This window comes from Quercus suber, unplaced genomic scaffold, assembly GCF_002906115.3.
Source record: "Quercus suber isolate HL8 unplaced genomic scaffold, Cork oak 2.0 scaffold_806, whole genome shotgun sequence".
NCBI classification, from domain to species: domain Eukaryota; kingdom Viridiplantae; phylum Streptophyta; class Magnoliopsida; order Fagales; family Fagaceae; genus Quercus; species Quercus suber.
In genome coordinates, this window is record NW_027070241.1 from 229,726 (window position 1) to 249,986 (window position 20,261).

Genomic DNA, 20,261 nt, shown 5'->3' on the forward strand with positions numbered 1-20,261 from the left:
ATAATAATATATAATACTTTTTAAAAAACATTTCTACTTCTAATATTTATAAATTATAATTAAAGAGTATAATATTTACAAATTATAATTAAAAAATCGTGTGAAGCACACGAGTTAATAACTAGTGACACTAATGGTCCGTTTGGAACGGGGTGAAGCAGAGATAGTAGAGTATAGTTGGCTGGACATTAACCTAATTTCCGGCCAACTCTACTTTAGTCCCCCTTACTCCCTCTCCCTCCTCAATCCCCTCCCTCCTCAATCCCAAACAACTACAAATCCTAAATCCAATATCAATAGCCCACAAGCCACATGATAAACAAACTCAAATGCTTTACTTATTACATAAAACCACCGGGCTAATACCTGATGACACGGTTGCAAGGCCCTCAACTGGTGGTCCTTGTCACATTAACTAATAAATGAATAAGAAAATGAATAAGGGAAGTATGTGGTTTATTGATTTATTTACAGTCAATGTATGTGGAAATAGTTGAGTTGAGACTAGAGAGTAAAGAGAATTTTAATTAGTACAGCACATGATCCATAGATTGTCCTTGTATATGATAATCTTTAACACCAAAAACATTTTAACTTGCTTCTAAAGAAAAAAAAAAATAGGATCATGACAAACATCTTGGCTTTAAGTTAGCTTGGCCCCTATAGTAGCAAAACCACAGATTGCCTAACAGGAAAGCATATCTTTAAAATAATAAAAATATCCTAAAAAAATGATTTAGTAAGTCTTCGTAAGATAAGAAATTCTTTGTAACAATCTTATGGTTTGATAAAGAATATTCAAACACCAAAATAAATAAATTGTATACTTCTCTAGCAATTAAATATGAATCAAAATATATTCTTTAAAGACTTCCATTTGCTTCAAAGAAAGTAACTTCCTAGTAGAAGATGAATATAAGTCCAAGATACTTTTATTTTTCTCCTTTTGTGAAAATGACTTGTTATAACTAATCAGCGTAAACAAAAATATTCTACCTGATAATTTTTTAACTGTTGACTATAAGATTTAACCATCAAAGTTAGCAGCTAATATAACAGGTGATTATTAAAAGTAAATAAAGATTATCCATCAACTGGTTTTAGTTCTGAGGACAGGTGGAGGGGAGTAGCCAAGAGCTAGTTAGTCGCCTATGATTAAACATTCTCAAATCATTCTTCCCAAGCCTCGAATATGAAACCAATGTGATTTTTGAAACCATTTCCCCTCAACCAAATAGAGAACAATAAATTTGAAAATAAAAAACAGGGCCTACATCATCTCACAACTTTTTCTGCAACAAGCTATTATGCTCTCTTGAGTCGAATACAATTTGAGTAAAAATGCAAGTACAATTTAAAGTAGTTTCTAGCAAATTAAAACCATCTAGAAACAAATTAACTATGGTACAACACCACCAAAACAAAAGATACCTCTAAAAGTAGTGATGCAGCAAGCTTCAAAGTATAAAATTTATCTGTTAAGTTGTCATCATCATCATCATTGAACCAAATATCTTGCATTTCTGCCTCGAATAGTNTTATTGTTTTTGGTTTCCAAAGGAATGTTCGTGAGAATCCCACCAAGGCGCCTTCTACTTCTAATAGGACCTCTTAGTAGGATTCGAACCCAGATGAACTGTTAAGACAATGATGGCCATTAATTCATCACAGTAACCATAAGGCACCACTCTTTAAATCAAACATTTGATAGCTCATTCCATTGCATTTGCATATTATAGATAACAAAAGTTCCGTTTGTCCAAGTTGGAGTAGCTCTTCTAATCCTCATTGGAGAAGCTCTTCTAGTCCTCATTTCCAAAATCCACAATATTTTACATCAAATGCATGACCGCAGATGATCTACATGAGTTGATGATAAAAGTTCAAAAGTAATCCTACTCTGCCAGTGTACTCTATGTAAACTAACGTAGAGAACTGCATCAGAATAGATATCCCAATCATTGTTTGTCCAAAAGAATATGGGGTGGACCAAAAAAAGAGAGATGAATAATAATAGTAAAACAACAAGACAATGCTTAATTACTATTGTTCTCAAACGAAAGCATATTCATAGTTATTTTTCAACCACCCTTTGACATTTTTTTATGTTTGCTTCATTGCTATATTTATGACATGCAAGAATACCTACACATGAAGATTAAAAAGGCACCATAAACGCCTGTAAATGCATATTTTTCATAGTGGGGTGCACCAAGCAACAGTCAGCTGTTTATCTACAAAGAGTAAGTCTAAAACATTCTCAACATATCTTCTCCATTTCTCTCAGCATTATCATCCAAGTGAGGGAAATTTTATTCCATTCATCTCATTGATACACATCTGACTTTGTGAGCTATGAGTGAAGGTTTGGAAACTTATGTTGTCACCTCAAATCCAATATTATTGTTGACTTTCTGTTGGTGGTTTTGACGGTGTTATATCCCAGTGGCAGAGCCATAAATTTATCTTTGGGGGGCCACACATAAAATTAGACAGCTAATTATTTTTTCTCTTTGTATATATTAATTACATCAATATTTTTTAATGATAAACTCACTTCATTCAACCGGAAAAGAAGTACAATCAAGAAAGAAAGAGAAACATTAAGCACTGTCAAATTAATTACATCCATACTACATATAAAATTAAAAAGGGCAATGCACATACAATTTAATAATCAATGATAAATAGCATTATATTTTAATTGGTACCTATAATGTTATATGATATATGGATTATTTTAATAACAAATAAATTTATGATAAAGAAAAATCAAATTATAAAAAGATGAAAGAAAAAGTACCTGGAAAAGTGGAATTGTGGGAATGCTACACTGGGCCAACATGGCTACAACCTACTGTGGACACCAACTGCTTGCGCCCACACCTACCCACTTGCTTTTGTAGAGATTCTAGAGAAGATTTTAATCATACACTGATATACGTGATTGTATAGTCTGCTGTCTGCAATTATTATTCACATAGAAGATTTGTTACATTGTAAATGATGGAAACTAGAGCCTAGAGGAAAGAAAAACAGAACAGAAAGAAAAAGAAGAAGGCAGATGGAGCAGTTGAGAGAATGAGAGTTGAGATGCTACGGAGAGAGACAGTTCAGACAGAGAGAGCGAGAGAGAGTCACCTGTGTCCTGTCAAATGATAAGCAAAATGTTTGCAACTATGTGTTGCTGTGGTGAATCAAAGCCTCTGATCTTCAATCTTTCTGCTGTTGTGGCACAAGTAAGCCTAGAAGTGTTAGGGTGAAAATTAGAATTTTTTTCCCTTTTATTTGGTGAGATATTTGTTAAAATAACTATGTGTTCATCTTAAAATGCTAAAAAAGTTTAATTATTGTAACTTTTTGACATATATATTTATCACTAATTGGATTATATGCTATTTAAATAAAATTTATATGTAATTTTAGACTTTCTTTCATATATATATTATCTGGGGATGGGGGCCAAAATGATAACAGTTAAAAAAAATTTCAAAATTTCAAAATGGTTAGTATACCTCCAAAATGTATATACATCTACAAATTTTTTTCCCAAACTTTTGGGGGGCCATGCTCCCTTCAATCCCAACGTGGCTCTGCCACTGCTATCTCCAACAAGCTAGTTTGAAGAAAGAACTCGAGGGAGTAGGTTCTATCTAGAGCTTGAAGGGCTCAAGTACATTAGAGATATGGACTTGGAGGGTTCATAATTTTTATTGTATTGCAACAATTTAACTAGTGGAGATTTTCCAACAGTGTGGTCGAGGGAGAGGTTTTTCCACCAAGAGGCTTAGATTTTCCTCTTTCTAAACACTTCTTTGTGTTTAGCTTTTGGTTTGCATTTATTTTCTGCATTTCTATATTGCTATTTACTTGCTTTAGCTATTAGTTGCTTTGTGCTTGCTATATAATTTGGTTAATCATTTACATTTGACTAATTGTTAGTTTTAGATTAAAAGTGATTAAGCCGATAAAAATGGTTTATGGGTTCTAAATTGTGCTAGAGTGTAATTAGCATTTTTCAAATGTCCCACTTCCACCATGGTTAGATACTTTAGCTTCTTGCAAATGTATAACTTATGTAGAAATGAAAAGGTCCCCAGTTCATATAGATGAAGCAAAGACTTAAGATTAACCCATCGACATGATAGCCTATTTATCACAATCACATGTCATTGACTAGCAAGAAGACTGATTCTTATACTTTTCCTTTTATATCACAAAAGATTTTCTCCCATATGAGATATTCTAATTGTTTGTTGTTGGTAAGAAACTAAAGTGTTGTGTAAGGGTTCATGATGTGTCATGGTTTACAAAACAAAGCTCCAATTACAATATAGTTGTTGGATCATCACCAATACCATTTATATATTTGTATACGTACAATTTTTAGCAATGAGCTACTTTCTATAAATGTAATACGAGGACCTTGGACAACAATTCTAAAGGTAGATCTATGATTAAAAAAGAAAAAGAAAAAAAAGAAGCAATTATTAGGAAAACTATTGAGAATGACAAAAACCTTAGTTTGCTTGAACCCCTTTTAATTGTATAAGATTTATAAAATTCCAGTCATATCCTTGTATTATTATTATTTATTTTAGGATAATGAAGAAAAGATAAGTGTAAAGAATTATGAAAAAAATTGAGTGTCTCATGCATTATGCCAAGTTGAAGAGAAAAAAATCTCAGCAAAAAGAATTACCTGAACATTTTGCCCACACTAATGAATTTCAACTCTTCTCCCAGTTGAAATGTAAATATAGAATAGCCCTACAGAGACATTATGCCGAAACATTAATGACTTAATGACAATGATTATATTAGCAAAGACATTCAAGATAAGTTATAATAAATGTATATATTTGGTATTTGATTTTAAAGAAAAAAGAAAACAGAAGAGAGTTAGACTTCAAGTTTGGAGGGACTTATCACTTGCTTTCTATGATATGATATCCCTATCTTTAGAATGCGAGCAATCCAGGAACACTGGAAACTGTTTACATTGGCCTGTCCTTATATATGAGGGAAAAAAACAATCAGCAGCATATGTAATTTGATAAGTCATTGTAAGGAAGCAGATCAGCTTCTTGAAATCATAAGTATGTGTGCAGCACTTGAAGAGAATTTTCCTTTTTCTCTTGTTGGGAAAATATGAGGGCTCCTATAAAATATAAAACTTATTTAAATTTCAAAACCGCTAAAAAGATGTTTAGCACTACTTAATTAACTTACCAAGGCCTTACACTACAACAGCAATGATAACAAATTAAACAAGAAGTTTATCAGGATATTAACAGGGGCAATCTTGGACTATCTTGTGCTGAGTACACCTCCAATTGGAAAATCAATGATAACTAGCGTCTGTAAATATTCTTTGAACGACTAGTTTAGTAAATAGTATAGAAAATTGAAAGTAGAAAATAAAAATGAAGGAAACTTAATAGGTTTTGAGAAGAGAGAAATTAAATATGAAATTGAGAGCACTCACAAATTTTAATAAAAAAATTGCATTGGAATCAACTTTAAATTCCCTCAAGGGTGATTCTTGGACCACAGGTCCACAGCTAATCTTCTACCATTGAGCCACTCTTGCTCCTTCCAATGATAAGTATGGGTGCAGAACTGTTTCTCAAAAAAAAAAAAAAATGTATGGGTGCAGAACTACAAATGCCTGGCCTTTTTGCAATCGTTAATGGACTTCTCATGCTCCCCAATGTTTTCAGCCAGCTGTTCGCTACTGTGTTTGTTAATTCACTGAAGCATCCTGAAAATTGAAAATCAACAGATTGTTGCTGTGTTTAGAAGTTGTAATTCGCTAGTGAAAGAATTGGAGAACATTACAACAAATTAACTTTTTAAGAGACATTTCTACAATGTACAAATCAACATGCTATGCAATCATGATTTTGAATTATTATCTAAAATGAAAACAAATCAACAGAACAAAACCAGGGAAACACAAAAGATTCATCGTTCACAAGTTAACTATTACAAATTGTATGTGGGCAAGTATTAATATCCAAAAGGTATGGCGAATTCATTTTCTTGAGGTAAATCTCTAACCAAATTTCCTCAGTACAAAAGAGCATAAAGCCATATAAGTTTTTCAAAATTCAAACCCAAAGTGAAGAATGATCCACTCAAGCCATCAAAAAAAGGAAAAGGGGAAAATTTTAGGTAAAGAAAATTCCAAATGCAACTATCACAGTAGAATCAAGTGAAAGACTAATAGTTTTTTCGTTTGTCTTCACAAAGTCCTATACTCACTGTATAAGCTCTTAAAATATCAAATTCTCTCATCATTTTTTTTTTTAATGGAAAGCTGAAAAATATTTCATCAACTAGCTAAAAGAACAACATCTTTGGAGAGGCTTTCCTGCAGAAACACAGGAGCCTCTTCTAGCCAAGCAGCATATTTACAACCAGATCTAGCCATACATAAGGATTTAGCATTCAAGCTAATACATGTGCAACGTCATTACCAGTCCTACTGACATGTGAGAAAGAGATCTCCCTGATAAAAGTCCATTCTGTTTGACCAAGTCCAAGAGATGTTCAATTTTTGAGAGATTTGGTTCTGCTGAATTGAGAGCTTGAAATCTCTGTAATGAGCCACCTTCTATAATTACTCCAAAAGGGCATACTGTAGCAGCAAATTCAGTCACTCGCATGACAGCCATAACTTCAGCCTCCTCAGCATCAGTACTCATATCTTCCAGTGAGCTTAAAGCTACAGTGAACACCCCATTCTCATCCCATGCCACTGCACCATCACTAATTTTCTGAATTTCTTCAAACACAGCAACATCAAAATTTACCCTAAAAAATCCCATTAATTGCCAATAATCGAATGGTTAGAAAAAATCATATAAGTGTAGTGGAAACATGTTATCAATATTAAATAGCACAATAAAAAAGAAAAAAAAGATTGATCGTGGCTTGGCAGTTAGATACCTCTATGCCTAAATGGTAATTTTGCATAATTAGGATACCATCACAATGAGATCATGAAGGGTTGCCCCAGTTGAGTGACAACTCAGATCAACATGAATTATGCCAAAATAATTTCATAAAAAAAATGGATTAACAAATTTTTCTTTTCCTTTGCTATGTATAAATTGAATAAATATTGTGGGGGGAAAAACAGAGGGAAGAGAGGATAATAGAATCTTCCTCTTTCAATTAGAGCAGATTATTAGGGCCGTCAATAATAATTCAATTTCTTACAGTTAAATATAGAGAGTGATTGGAGAGAGGTGTAGAAGGCCCATACATCCTGGTGTGCCGAGAGGGACACCAAATCCTCACAAAACACTATCTTCATAGGCATGAGACTTGTATTATTTTGCAAAAACCACTTTGGTAAGAATCAAGTTCTGACACAGTGTGGTACGATCACTGCTAATGTTTTTGAATGTCATGCTGCAGATTTCAAAAACACACATTTTGGCATGAATAATAAATTTATTTGATTGATTTGGTACTTTATATGTTAGAAGTGAAGGGAAAATTTGAGAAAAAATACCAGCACTGATGAATTTCTGTTAGCTTGGGAGTGGACTGAAGTTCCATAAGATTAATTAAGTTTTCCTTCATGTGAACACAATAGATATGCCATTCCTAGTGCCTACACATCCAGCTGAACACAATTAATTATTCGTGCAGCTGAACACAAGCAGATCATTTATGAATAAAGCTGGGTATTTGATACCGAAAGAAAACTACTCAAAGAAGAAAAGGCCAAGAAAGCCTGTTTTTGATGACTTACTAGTGGCTTTGCCTTTCTATTTGTATTAAATATGGACAATCTTGGACCACCTAGTCATTTCCCTTGGCACATCCGATAAAAACTTTGCAGTTTCCGCAATATGGTGAAATGTTGTGTTTGTGCAGATGCATCAGCTTTTTGTAATCATAATTACAATTTTCAGCTCTTGAATAGAACCTTCATTCCCTATTAGAGCAGAATATTAGGGCCATCAGTAACATAGTTTTAATTCCACACTGCTACAAGATGTTTTTGCTATGAACATAGAATCATGCTATGCAATGATTATTCTTAATAACTATCCACTATGAGAAACAGGACAGCAGCAGAGAACCAGCCAGACACAAAAGATTCATGAGTTCTCCGCTATAAATCATATATTACCAGGTATTAGGTTGTGTTTGGATAACTTATTTTTTGCCAATTTATTTTACTGTTCAGCTTATTTTTGCTACTATATATTGACCACATTGCACTTTTTGGTACTATTCATGAGTCTCACTATATTATTTCAGCTAACGTTTACCTTTATTTACAATACTTTCAATCAAAAGTTTTCAGTTTCAGCAAAATAAGCGGATCCCAAACAGACCTTAAGTTTCTGTTTGGCTCCAAATTAAAAAGCCAGCTTAATTTTTTATACAGCTTATTTTTGCTACTAATCATGGACCTCATTACACTTTTTAGTACTATTCATAGGTCTCATTATATTATTTCAGCTAATTTTTACCTTTATCTACAGTATTTTCAGTAAAAAAAATTTCAATTTTAACAAAATAAGCAAATTCCAAACAGACCCTGTAATATTTTGAAAATTAGAGGAGTTTGTTTTCTTAAGGTAAATCTCTAATCAAATCTCTACAGTAATATAAATTCACACAAGTGTTTCAAAAATTGGAACCAAAGTGAAGAACCATCCACTCAAGCCTTCAGAAAATGTAAATTGGGAAAAGTTTTATATAAAGAAAAATCTGAGTGCAAGTATCGCTCTCAAATCAAGCAAAAGAATATGGTAATTATTTATTCTTTTGACTTGATAAAATCATACACTTTATACGATCTTAAAATCTAAAATTCTTTGTTTAATTAGTTGGATTTGAAATTTTCAATATGGAAAAGCTAAATATTCCCCATAAGAGAATTACAAAAGAGTAGTGGAAACATGTTATCAATTTTATATATCAAAAACAGATGGAAAAAAGAAAAAGAAAAAAAGAGGTTGGTGGTGACTTTGAAAGTTTGATAACTTCACACCAACATTGTAAACTGTATTGCATTATAACCATACTATCTCAAATGTTAGATTTCATAAAGGCTTACCCAAATTGAGTAACAACCCAGTACCAACACTAATCATGCCAAAATATATTTATACTAAAAAAACTATGGATTAACAATTTTTTCCACTAGCTTTAATTGATTTTCCTCCAGCTGAACACAATATATTAAATAAGAAATAGCCAAATTAAAAATTAAAAAAAGAAAAAGAAAGAAAGAAAGAAATAAAGAGAGAAAGTAAGAAATTAGGGTTATAAAATAGAAATTCCATACAATTACCTGCGTTTTTGACCTTACGTTAGCCTGGGAGTGGGTTGAAATTCCATAAAGTTACCAGAAATTATGCCATTCGTAGTGCCTGCATATCCAGCAAACGTATTTTGAGAAAACTAAAGAAAGAATGAAAGATAGCAAGAAATTGCGGGAAATTAAGAATAGAGAATATGAGAGAAAATAAGAGAAAGAGGATTTGAGGTATGAGCAAACTTACCAAACATCTCTTTCAATAAATTTTATAAGATCTTCAAAAAGTTTCATCTTTAATAACAATACAGTCGATTCTGATATATGGAATATGTGCAATTTTGGACCACTCTTTGCCTTTCTCCTTTGCACATCTTTTATTTAATTCGGGGGAACCATTAATGTATAGTTTTTTTAATTTGGTGAGGCGTCGCATGGCTTGCACTGTCGGCATTTCCATCAAGTTCTTGTTGTGATTAAGAAGCAGAGTTTGAAGTGAAGAAAGGTTGCCCAACCACTCAGGCAAAGCTTTCATTCCATCAAAACGACATATATGCAGATATATAAGTGCAGTGAAGCGTTGAATTTCGTCCGGAAGATAGTTGAGTTTGGACCACCCATACAAGTTTATATTTTCAAGGGACGCGTGCAAGTGTTGGATGGAACTGAGACTGGGGAAAGCATCCAGCTCCTCACAAAACTCACCAATCTCCAAAGTCTTTAAGCATTCTGATAACCCTACTGGCAGACGAGTCAACTTTCGACAGTCCCGAATTGTTAAACTGCTAAGAGAGTGCAATTTTCCTAGATCTGGAATTGATATCAAATTAGGACATGACGAAATGGCCAATTCCGAAAGAGATGTACATGATTGTAGCCCAGTCGGTAGAACTTTAACACCGCATGATATCGACAAGTCTCGAAGCGACGCCACACCTTGTATACTTGGAAAAGACCTCAAATTAGGACAGCTAGATACTCCAAATGTCTCGAGAGATTGAAGGGTGTGCAGTGTGTCCGGTATATAGCTCAATTTCACACATCCACATATATAAATGTATCGAAGAGAGATGCAGAAGGCCCATACATCCTCACGTGGCAAGATGGACTCCAAATCAGCACAATCATGTATATAAAGCTTCATGAGACCTGCATTATTTTGCAATAGCTGCTCTGGCAAACAAGAAAGTTCTGATACTCTCCCTATAGTGAGGGACATGAGTGTAGTAAGATTACTACTAATGTTTTTGAATGCAGTGCTTTTGGTGCAGTCAATAACTAGTTGCTCGAGAACTGGAAAATGACATGGAGCACTTATGAGCTGGTCACAGTATTCAATAACCAATTTTTTGAGGGAAGGAAACACCGTTCCTCTTGTTGTTGTTGTTGGCTCCATTGCATCCTTCCATTCCACTAGCTTGGGCATGTGCTTCAAAACAAGTTTTTCCAAAGCCGGGAACATTGCATTTCTACCATTATCACCTCTACTAGTACTTGATCCCTCACCACTATAATTTCCGTAAAATTCTGTTCCTATACATGTCAACTTGTTCATTTTCTCTATTTCAAGAACCTTGAGATGAGGTAAATGCCCAAGTGTAGGAATTTGTTTGCACTCGTTACAGTTTTTTAAGAAGATTTCCAACAAATGGTCCCAAAGAAACAAACCACCACTACTGTTTTTGCCCAATATCCATGAAGGGAACTTCTCACCCCGGAAATTTTCTATCTTTAAGCTTTGCAGACATGGGTGAGGCTGAAGGCCTTCCAGTATATCTTCATCGTTAATGGTGCCTTCTCTTTCACTATTCCAATGGAATCCCAACTTGTGTACTCCTTTCTTTTCCGATAATTTTGCACTTTTGGCTTCTTCTTTGTCTCTCACATGTTCTAGATTGTAGATAGTTAACTTTCCTCTAAGTTGGCTTAAGTATCCCATTTCTTCAATTCGACCACCAGTGTCTTGGCCGATGATAAAAAAAGGCAATGTTTGAAGGCAAGTCAATTGCCTCATATTGATTGGCAATTGTTTTATGTATTGATGATCAATATCAATATGTCTCAAATTAATCAAATTTTGTAGATCTTTTGGAAGCTCTTTGAGACAAGGGCAATAATTGATTATTAGAGTTTGCAAGTTATAGAGTTTTGTGAGAGATTTGGGTAATTCTTTGACATTGGTCCTTATAATGCGAAGAAGTCTCAATTGTCTTAGCCTATTGATTGACTTGGGCAACTCTACTATACATCCCCCAAATAAAGTTAGGCTACGTACACATTTTAAGTTTAATAACTTGTCACCAAGATTAACATGAATCGAAAAAATTGTGCGCAACCTACTCATGCCTTCTCTAGATAATGGGATTGTTGGTGTTGTTTGGTCATTGGATATAAGAGATAAACGTCGAATATGAGACATGCCAATGTCATCCCCCAAATTTCCCTCTAAATGCAAGGTTTCCCATTTTGAAATCGAGAGGGCAAGATCGTGTACACAATCATGCATCTTGCAGCTAACAATATCACCATAATCATCCCTTTCTATATCTTGGAATAAGGAATTCGCCAACAAAATATTAAAATACTCGTTACCAATATCCTCCATTACGGATCTTCCTGGATACAATTGAAGGAACCCTTCAGCCATCCAATGTTGAATTAATTCTTCCTTTCCCATTTTATAATCTTTAGGAAAAATTGCACAATATGTGAAACAACTTTTTAGAGATGATGGATAAAGACGATCAAAGCTTAATTTAAGTATTGGTAAGATTTCATAGTTGTCAAGCGGAGAATTCCAAACTTTACTATTTTGAATTGCCAACCATTCATTTTTCTCCTTTTTATAAGACATCATCCCTCCTAAAACTCTTGCAACTAATGGAACCCCACCACATTTTTTAGCAATCTCCCTTCCAATAACTTCCAAATCTGGAGTTATTTCATTACAAGATACTTTTTTCATGATTATAGACCAACATTCATCATCTGATAGTTTTTCTAAATCACATCGAGGAAGTGTCTCCATAATTTTAGCCACTTTGTCTTTACGGGTTGTTACAATAATAATGTTTCCCATATTTGAATTAATTCCTAATAGACAATTCCTCAAAGTGTCCCATTTTGTTAGATCTTCGTTCCATACATCATCAAGTATGAGAAGATATTTTTTTCCTCTCAACTCTTTTTGAAGGCATTCAAGACTCGCAGTCTTATTTTCTAATTTATTTGAGGTATGGGTAACAAGCTCAAGAATCTCTCTCAAGATCCTTTTATCATCAAAATTATCAGAGACACATACCCATATTGTCCTATCAAAATGTCTCTTTACTCGCTCATCATTGTACACTTGCTTTGCTAAAGTTGTTTTTCCCAAACCTGCCATTCCTACTATTGGAAAGACAGAGAGTTGTTCTTTGGTTGCCCTAGTTACCAAGTCAACTATTTTTGAGACATGATATCTCCTTCCTACAATTTCTGAATGATTAAGAAAGGAGTCTGTCTCTCGGTTTGGGATAGTCTCTAGATTTGCATTTACTGGACTCGCTCTAGCAAGTCCAAATGAATTTGCTTCATCATTAATCTTTTTAAGCAATTCATGAATGATCTTAATCTTGTTGGCCATCTTGAGACGAAAAGCAATGGGGTTTGAGAATGAAAAGAAGTAGCATACCTTTCTCTTCATTTGGTTTCGGATCTCTACCTTTCGCCGGAGAATCTCATAAGCAAACTCCTCCAGCACGTAATCAGCATCATAAGCAACATCTTTAAGCCTCCACAGCCAAAGCCTCACGAACTCTTCGCTCCCTTGCCTTCTCTCCGCATCAGCCAGCACAGCTTGAATCGTGGTTAATGAGCCACGAAGTTTTGTCAACTCCTCCTTGAAACCCCAGGCAAGGCTGATCTGCTCATTAGCAACTGAAATCAGCTTGCCTATTATTTCCTCAGCAACAACACTAAGGATAGTCTCAGCCATCTTTGGTTTGGTGCTCTGATAAGCCAGAAATAAGCTGGAAGTATTTGGAAACAATAGAAGGATTGTGATGTAAAAAGGCTAAAACAGCAACAATAATGTATGTAGAGAAGTAGAAGGACTGTGGTGTAAAAATGTGTATCAGTGTGTTTAAAATGATCAAAATGTTGATTGAAATGGCCTACCAAACAGGCTAGATGCTTAAATTGCTTTTCTGCTTTTATGACTTTCACTTTTTGTCTGTTTTTTAAATTGTTATTGTCACAGTACTCACACAGCTTTTTTTAGATTATTGCTTCGCATTTTTACATTTATTTATTAGGAAAAGATGACAGCCCATGTACTTCATTCACCTTTTGAGTCTTCAATAGTCATGTATGTTGAAAAAGATGTCACCAAGTTCACACTTCGGCTTTTTCCTCTTACAAAGTCACATGGCGAATGGCATCTTCTCTGCATTTTGGTTTCATCTGAATCATTGCTTCACATTTTTAAACAATGCAAGGAAAAAGATACAACCCACTTGCTTGATTTATTTATTAAGGTTGGAATGGAAGTGGGAATTCGTGATTTAGGGTTAAGGGAAGGAAATTAAACTTACTTCGTGTGTAGTACAATTAAATATTTGTAATGGTGCTGCCCAGTCTATAGCTGTGGGCCTGTGGCTACAAAGAGGACTTGAGGGGGCAATTATCTAGAAAGTCTCTCATTTTCCTTCTTATTGTACAAAACGACATTCCTACAACTGCAAAATTGATAGGAAATGGCAAAGATTGTCGAAAATCAATAATTATAGTCACGAAGAATGAGATTAAAGTTGCAAAGGTGGAGAATAAGATTACGGAAAATTACACTTTAAACCATATACTTTTAGGATGGTTTCAAATCAAATTCTATAATTGGGTTTTAAAGTAAACTCTATAACTTAATAGTTTCAAACTAACCCATCAAGTTTTAGACTGTTACAAATTAAACCACATACTTTTGTTAGTTTCAAATTGAAACCTGAATTTTTAAAATCATATCACTTTAAAGTTTAAACTCGTCTTTTTTATTCTATATAAGATTTTAATCCTAAGTAACATGTTCCTTAATTACTATTTACTTGCTTTGCACTTCATATATTTGTACTACACACAAACATGCTTATATTAAAAGACAATTTTTGTCATACAATTCTACATTTAGAAATTTACAAATTATTTTCTCTAGTGTCTCTTCTTCTCTTTATTTCTTTCCTTTATTTTTACCAACATTATAATTATAACAGAATAATTATTCTCAAAAAAAAATTATATTAATAATAATAATCAAAATCATCATCATAGAGAGGACTATGCTTGGCCCATCAAGATGGTGACAATGGGCCTAACATATAAAGTTTTGTCCACTGGAAGGAGAGTTACGAAGAGTTAAGTACGGATAAAAGAAAAGTCCGTGATCTGTGGTCGACAATGAACTGTTGTTGCATAGGAAGAGCAAAATTATAGGGATACAACAATTTAGGTCTCAAAAAGCATTCCAAGCAGAATCTAGACTCTTAAATCATAAAAGAATTGTTAGGATTTACAGGGGCATAACCAGGATTAAATACTTGGGGGGGCCGGGTTGCAACCGATTATTCTCTAATTCTTTTGACATTTGTTTCTCAATTAGCTTGTCAATATATCATGAATAATTTTTTAAATCATCGCAACATTTCACAGCAATTTTATATGGGGAGTTTAGTTCTTTCCCTATATGACGAATTAAAGGACAATTCATTCCATCTTTCAAATTTTTCCAATTATTAAAACATGTTGAAATGAATGCATCTTATCCGGGACGACCTATTGGTTTCTTACTAAAAAGGTAGCAAGGTAGACAATATATCGCACCCATTGAAGGTGAGTATTCCAACCAATCCTTATGTGAGTCAAACCATGAATGTTGAAATCGACAATGATGAGTATCATCATTGTATGGATAGTCTATATTTTTAGATTGATATGGACCTTCTTTGAGATAAGCTCATCGGATTTCATCTTGTTTGTTGTTAGGGAATTCACATATTTGTTTACGTGATCCTGGATCACGGTCTATCTCTTCAAATTGAAGTTTTGGACATTTGGAGGGGTGTTCATCAGGCATTGAAGTATTAACATTTGTTTCTATAGCCATAGGTGTCCTAATTTCTGAATTGCTAACATCTTTTTTCTTAAAGAATGCATCAATTGTTTTTCGTTTGCTCATAATTCTTTTAGCTTTGAGAATATGACTCAAAAATTAACTTGAAAAGAATTTTAAAAAATAAAATTTTAATTAGAAATTTTTATTTAGTTATATGAACGTTATTCATACTCATGAAAAAAAAAAACAAAATTTCCACTATAATTTAAACAGTCAACCCATTTTTAATACAACTTTAATTAATAATAACCCCTCAAATGAAAACAAAAATAATTTAATTAATTTGTCTTTTATAATGTATTGGTTAATTTAATTATATAGCTTTAATTATTGTTGTTTAGCGTAGCAATAAACTATATTGCTTTAATTTATTTGTCATTAATTATACTGCTTTAATTTGTTATATTGTTTAGCCCCTTGTACATATTACACTAAAAGAGTCGAATATTATACATTCTATGTGCAACACAATAATTAAAGCAATATAATGTGCTGCACATTACATTGCTTTAATTATTATTTACTCGGCCCCATGAGCCCATGAGCCCATCTACTCTCTCCTCACCCCACAGTCCCCACTCAACACACAACAGACAAGTACAACATGTGCCCCAATCACAATAGCAGCTGCAATTAGAAAATTTCACAATGCCAATCACAAATCAAAACACATATTACACTAAATGACAATCAATATCCCATTCCCACCAACACCAACACACTGACCAACCCAAACGAATAAGATAAAGCCAACACCAACACACTGACTAACCGAAACGGATAAGATAAAGGCATAAAGCCAAATTCAAAAAGACAAAAACAGCCAGCCAATCAGAGATGAGAGACCCACTGTGGGTCTCTCATCTCTGATTGGCTGACTTAGTGAGATAGCCTATTAAAGAATAAAGAGAGTTAGAGAGCTGTTCATAAATTTCATCTCATTTTTTCATTTGAGAGTGAGATAAAGAGAGAGAGACTGAGAGAGAGTTAGAGAGAAAAACCTTGAGGGAGGGCTGGACCGAAGGGAGCACCAGAGCGAGCAGAGATGGGGATCTGCAAAAATTTTATTTCAGTAAGATAAAGAGAGAGAGACTGAGAGAGAGTTAGAGAGAAAAAGAGATAAATACCTTGAGGGAGGGCCGAAGGGAGCAGAGCACCGAGCACCGGAGCAGAGGCAGAGCTCCGATCTGCGATCTCCAATATCAGATCTACGATCTCCGATCTGCAATGAGGGGCGACGATGACGGCGACGTGAGTTGCGACGACGACGACGAGCAAGCTGTTGCGGCAACGACGACGGCGACGTGACCGTAGTCCGTGGGTTTGGTTTGCTAGCAGGGGCGGTTTTGGTTTGCTCTGTATTGGCTTTTTTTTTTTTTTTTTTTTTTTTTTAATAATCACCTCTCCTTTGGTTTGCTGGATTTTGTTTTGGTTTTGCTCTGTATATTGCTGTTTGGGGATTATTTCTCTGCCAGCGACGTGATGGCTGACTATGGGTTTGATTTCCGATTTTCTGTATTGGTGGTTTTTTTTTTTTTTTGGTTGAGAATCCGTGGGCTTACTGTGAGAGCTACCTCTGTAATCTATTGGGCTCGCGTGGGCTTGGCTTGCTGGGCTTGCCTCTGTTACTTTTTTTTTTTTTTTTTTTTTTTTTTTTTTTTTTTATAAATTTTCTTGAAAGTAAAAAGATAAATTTTTTTTTCCTAATTTTTGATTAGAGGGTGTTCCTGGGTGGAAGAATATGTGAGAAATGGGTAGGGGGGGCGAGCTGTCTAATGTTGGGGGGCCAATTTATTTTTTCTTCATAGGCTAATGGGAAATTTTTTTTTTTTTTTTTTGCAGGGGCCACGGCCCCCCCAAGCCACTATGTGGCTCCGCCCCTGAGGATTTAAGAAAATTTATTGATAGAGTACCTTAGAAAATCTAGAGGATTTGAATACGAATAGAATTCTATCTCAGATGTATATGTGTATATATATATAATCTCTCTTTAAATTTTTATTCTTCAACCCAATATTATAATGAGATAAGTTTCGAAAAGACACTCTTTCTCTCTCTAGATTTTAGCTCGCTCACTTCTTGAATTTCTTTTGTTTATATCAATTAATTGGGAGGGAGTTTCATCATGGAAAAACTGAGGTTTTAGATTAATCGTTATTTGTTTCTCAAAAAAAAAAAAATTTAATTGTTATTTTTCTATTCAAAACTAAGAACTAAACAAAGGGTCATTCTACATTACCCTTCATATTTTTGGGTGAAAATGGGAAACTAATTTCATTTTCCAAACAATATAGTTAATAGGCTGCTTTTTCAAACTATATAACTTAGTAGCATCTCGAGCCTAAAAGGCTCGATTTTGGGCTTATAAACCGAGCCTCTGAGGCTCGGTTTTCATGTTTTGAGGCACCCTGAGGTGGAACCTTTTCCACGTGGAAATCGAGTCTTATAGACTCAATTTTCATATCGAGCCTCAGAAGCTCGATTTCTGTGGTCTAATATTCCACGTAGATGCCACATGAAAATCGAGCCTTAGAGACTCGGTTTGCTAAAAGTGAAACCGAGTCTTAGAAACTCGATTTTTAAATTGTGGTCAAAATGTAGGACACATGGATGATTATGTCTAGGTCCCTATAGATTTGGTTTTTTTTTTACTAGGTCTCTCGGGTCACACATTCCTGCTCAGCAGCTTGACTGAAACGTCTCTCACTTTCACATGTTCACTCTCTCTCTCTCATACAATCCCAACACTTAATCAATTCTTCCCTTTCTCACTCCCCTTCTCACTCTCATACAATCCCAGCACTCACATTGCACATCCTCATGTCAGGTAAGGGTCTCACTCTCTAGTTGGTTCTTTGTTGTTTGGTTTTGATATTTGTCTTTATTTTTTTATTTTTTGCTTGAGTATGAAATTATAATCATTGATTGTATTTGGTGATGTAATTGCTTCATTTTGGTTTTGCCATAAAAACTTTTTAGCTCCATTATGTACTGGTAATCTCCCATCAGAAATGTTGCTGTAGTAGAAATATCAAATGTTGCCATGAGTAATGAAATGGGAAGTTGAGCCCCTGGCAGATGAGTTTACAAAGAAAACTTAGCAAGCATGCTTCTTTCTTTACTCTATAGTCATACAACTATTTACTTCAATTGTGTCCACAGTACATCAAGATCAACATTATTCATACTATTCCTAGTATGCACTTCATCCATGAACCGGATCCACCAATTGCACTTTACCATCACACTTACTAAGTAAACCAATACACAAAACATATTTTTAATTCTTGGAACTCATAACTTCTAAATGAGCCATATCTTGGCGCAAGATTTCAAGAAATATTAATCAAATTCACAAAAATTCTAAAAACAAAAATTTGAATACGAGAGAGAGATCCATACTTGGGTGCTAGAAAGAACAGCACAATTCGTAACAAACACATACACAATTTTTATATGACAGTTGTTACCAAAAACATACTTCTTAGATGTTAATTTATTTGAAAATAATTAATTTCCTCCTTTTCTTTTCTCCCCCCAGCCCTTTTTTTAATAACAAGTTAGAATCCTTTCAATTGAGTTATACATGTATCTTGACATTGATATGGCTTGAATATGGAGTTGCTGTCAACTTGTCATCATGGAACTAGTTGAAAATCTTAAGGTTAAAAATTATGTTGTTTCTTGAATTGTTGTTGGCCTTGATAAAACATTGTCCTCAAAACTGTTCACCTCATCGTTAATATCCTTTCTATGGGGGCAGAGCTACACTTAGCCAAAATTTTTAAAAGAACTTTATAAGGTATATATATTTTGCAAATTTTTTAGACACTAGACCTTAAAATTGATAGTTGGCCCCTCCAAAAAATAAGAGCTGCCCCTTGCAAAAAAGTATTAAATAACTAGTTAAACGTTGGGTTCTAAAAAAAAAAAAAATTGTTAAGAACAACAAACTATCCGCATTGTAAAAAAAAAAAAAAAAAAAAAAAAAAAATTCTTTTTAGTTTTTTCCTCTCTTATTAATTGGTAAGTTTTGGCTGTTGAGTTCAAATAGTAAGTTTGCAATAAAATAAATTTCTTGGTAGAGTTATTTATTTATTTATTTATTTATTTTTTATTTGGGACTAAGTCTTTCGTTGTTGCTGTTAATTTTTGAATTGTTTGTCAATACTTGATTTAGTCACAAAATGTTAAATGAAAAAAACTATAAAACCAATGTCATCTGTAATTTTTTTTTTTTTTTGAGACAACCAATGCATATAAATTACTATTAGAGGTTTCTATTTAACCAAAAAAAACAAAAAAAGCTACTAGAGGTTTTCGTCAAAGCAATGTCTTTTTCCCAAATAATAATTAAAAAGAATCGCAGAAAGAAGGAAAAAGAAACGATTGGTGCCGAAGGTGATGTTTTATGCTTCCACAATATTGCAAGCCACGAATTTTAATCAATTACCCACAATGTTGCAACTTGCAAGTCACGAACCTTAATATAACAATTTTGAAAAAGCCCTATTAGAAATCGAGTCTTAGAGACTCGGTTTCCAGTGGCTTCCACATGGATCATCCACGTCACATACAAATTGCCACGTCACACACAAGTGGAAATCGAGTCTCTAAGACTCGATTTCCAGGTGGATGCCAAGTGGCAAATACGCCACATCAGATCTGATCCAAACATAAAAACCAAGTCTTTGAGACTCGGTTTACAGCCCCAAAATCGAGTTTCTTAAATTTGAGATGTTAGTAAGTTATATTCTTGGGATAATTACAATTTACCCACCTGTGGTTTGACCCGATTTCTATGTGCCTACCTGTGGTTCAAAGTTTGAC

The 20,261-nt window shown here is 34.1% G+C and overlaps 1 protein-coding gene across 29 annotated transcripts in view; it reads right to left on the reverse strand.

The window, feature by feature from the left end:
* Positions 1-1,226: 1,226 nt before the first annotated feature.
* LOC111990290 (disease resistance protein RGA2) overlaps positions 1,227-20,261 on the reverse strand; it is a 38,555-nt gene continuing 19,520 nt past the window's right edge. For 11 of the 29 annotated variants that reach the window (XR_010626608.1, XR_010626615.1, XR_010626611.1 and 8 more), the window contains 5 exons: positions 4,937-5,161; positions 4,703-4,770; positions 3,142-3,245; positions 2,804-2,963; positions 1,227-1,935 (listed from right to left, as the gene is read on the reverse strand). Coding sequence is in view for 1 of the 29 variants with exons in the window: in XM_065767461.1 (XP_065623533.1) it covers positions 9,570-13,265 (3,696 nt within the window). In the remaining 28 variants the exon portion in view is untranslated. Of the gene's footprint in view, positions 1,936-2,803; positions 2,964-3,141; positions 3,246-4,702; positions 4,771-4,936; positions 5,162-5,488; positions 6,820-7,227; positions 7,423-7,525; positions 7,666-7,768; positions 7,955-9,325; positions 9,405-9,536; positions 13,433-20,261 lie in introns of those variants that run through there. The other 18 variants (XM_065767461.1, XM_065767450.1, XM_065767445.1 and 15 more) reach the window with 18 other exon arrangements.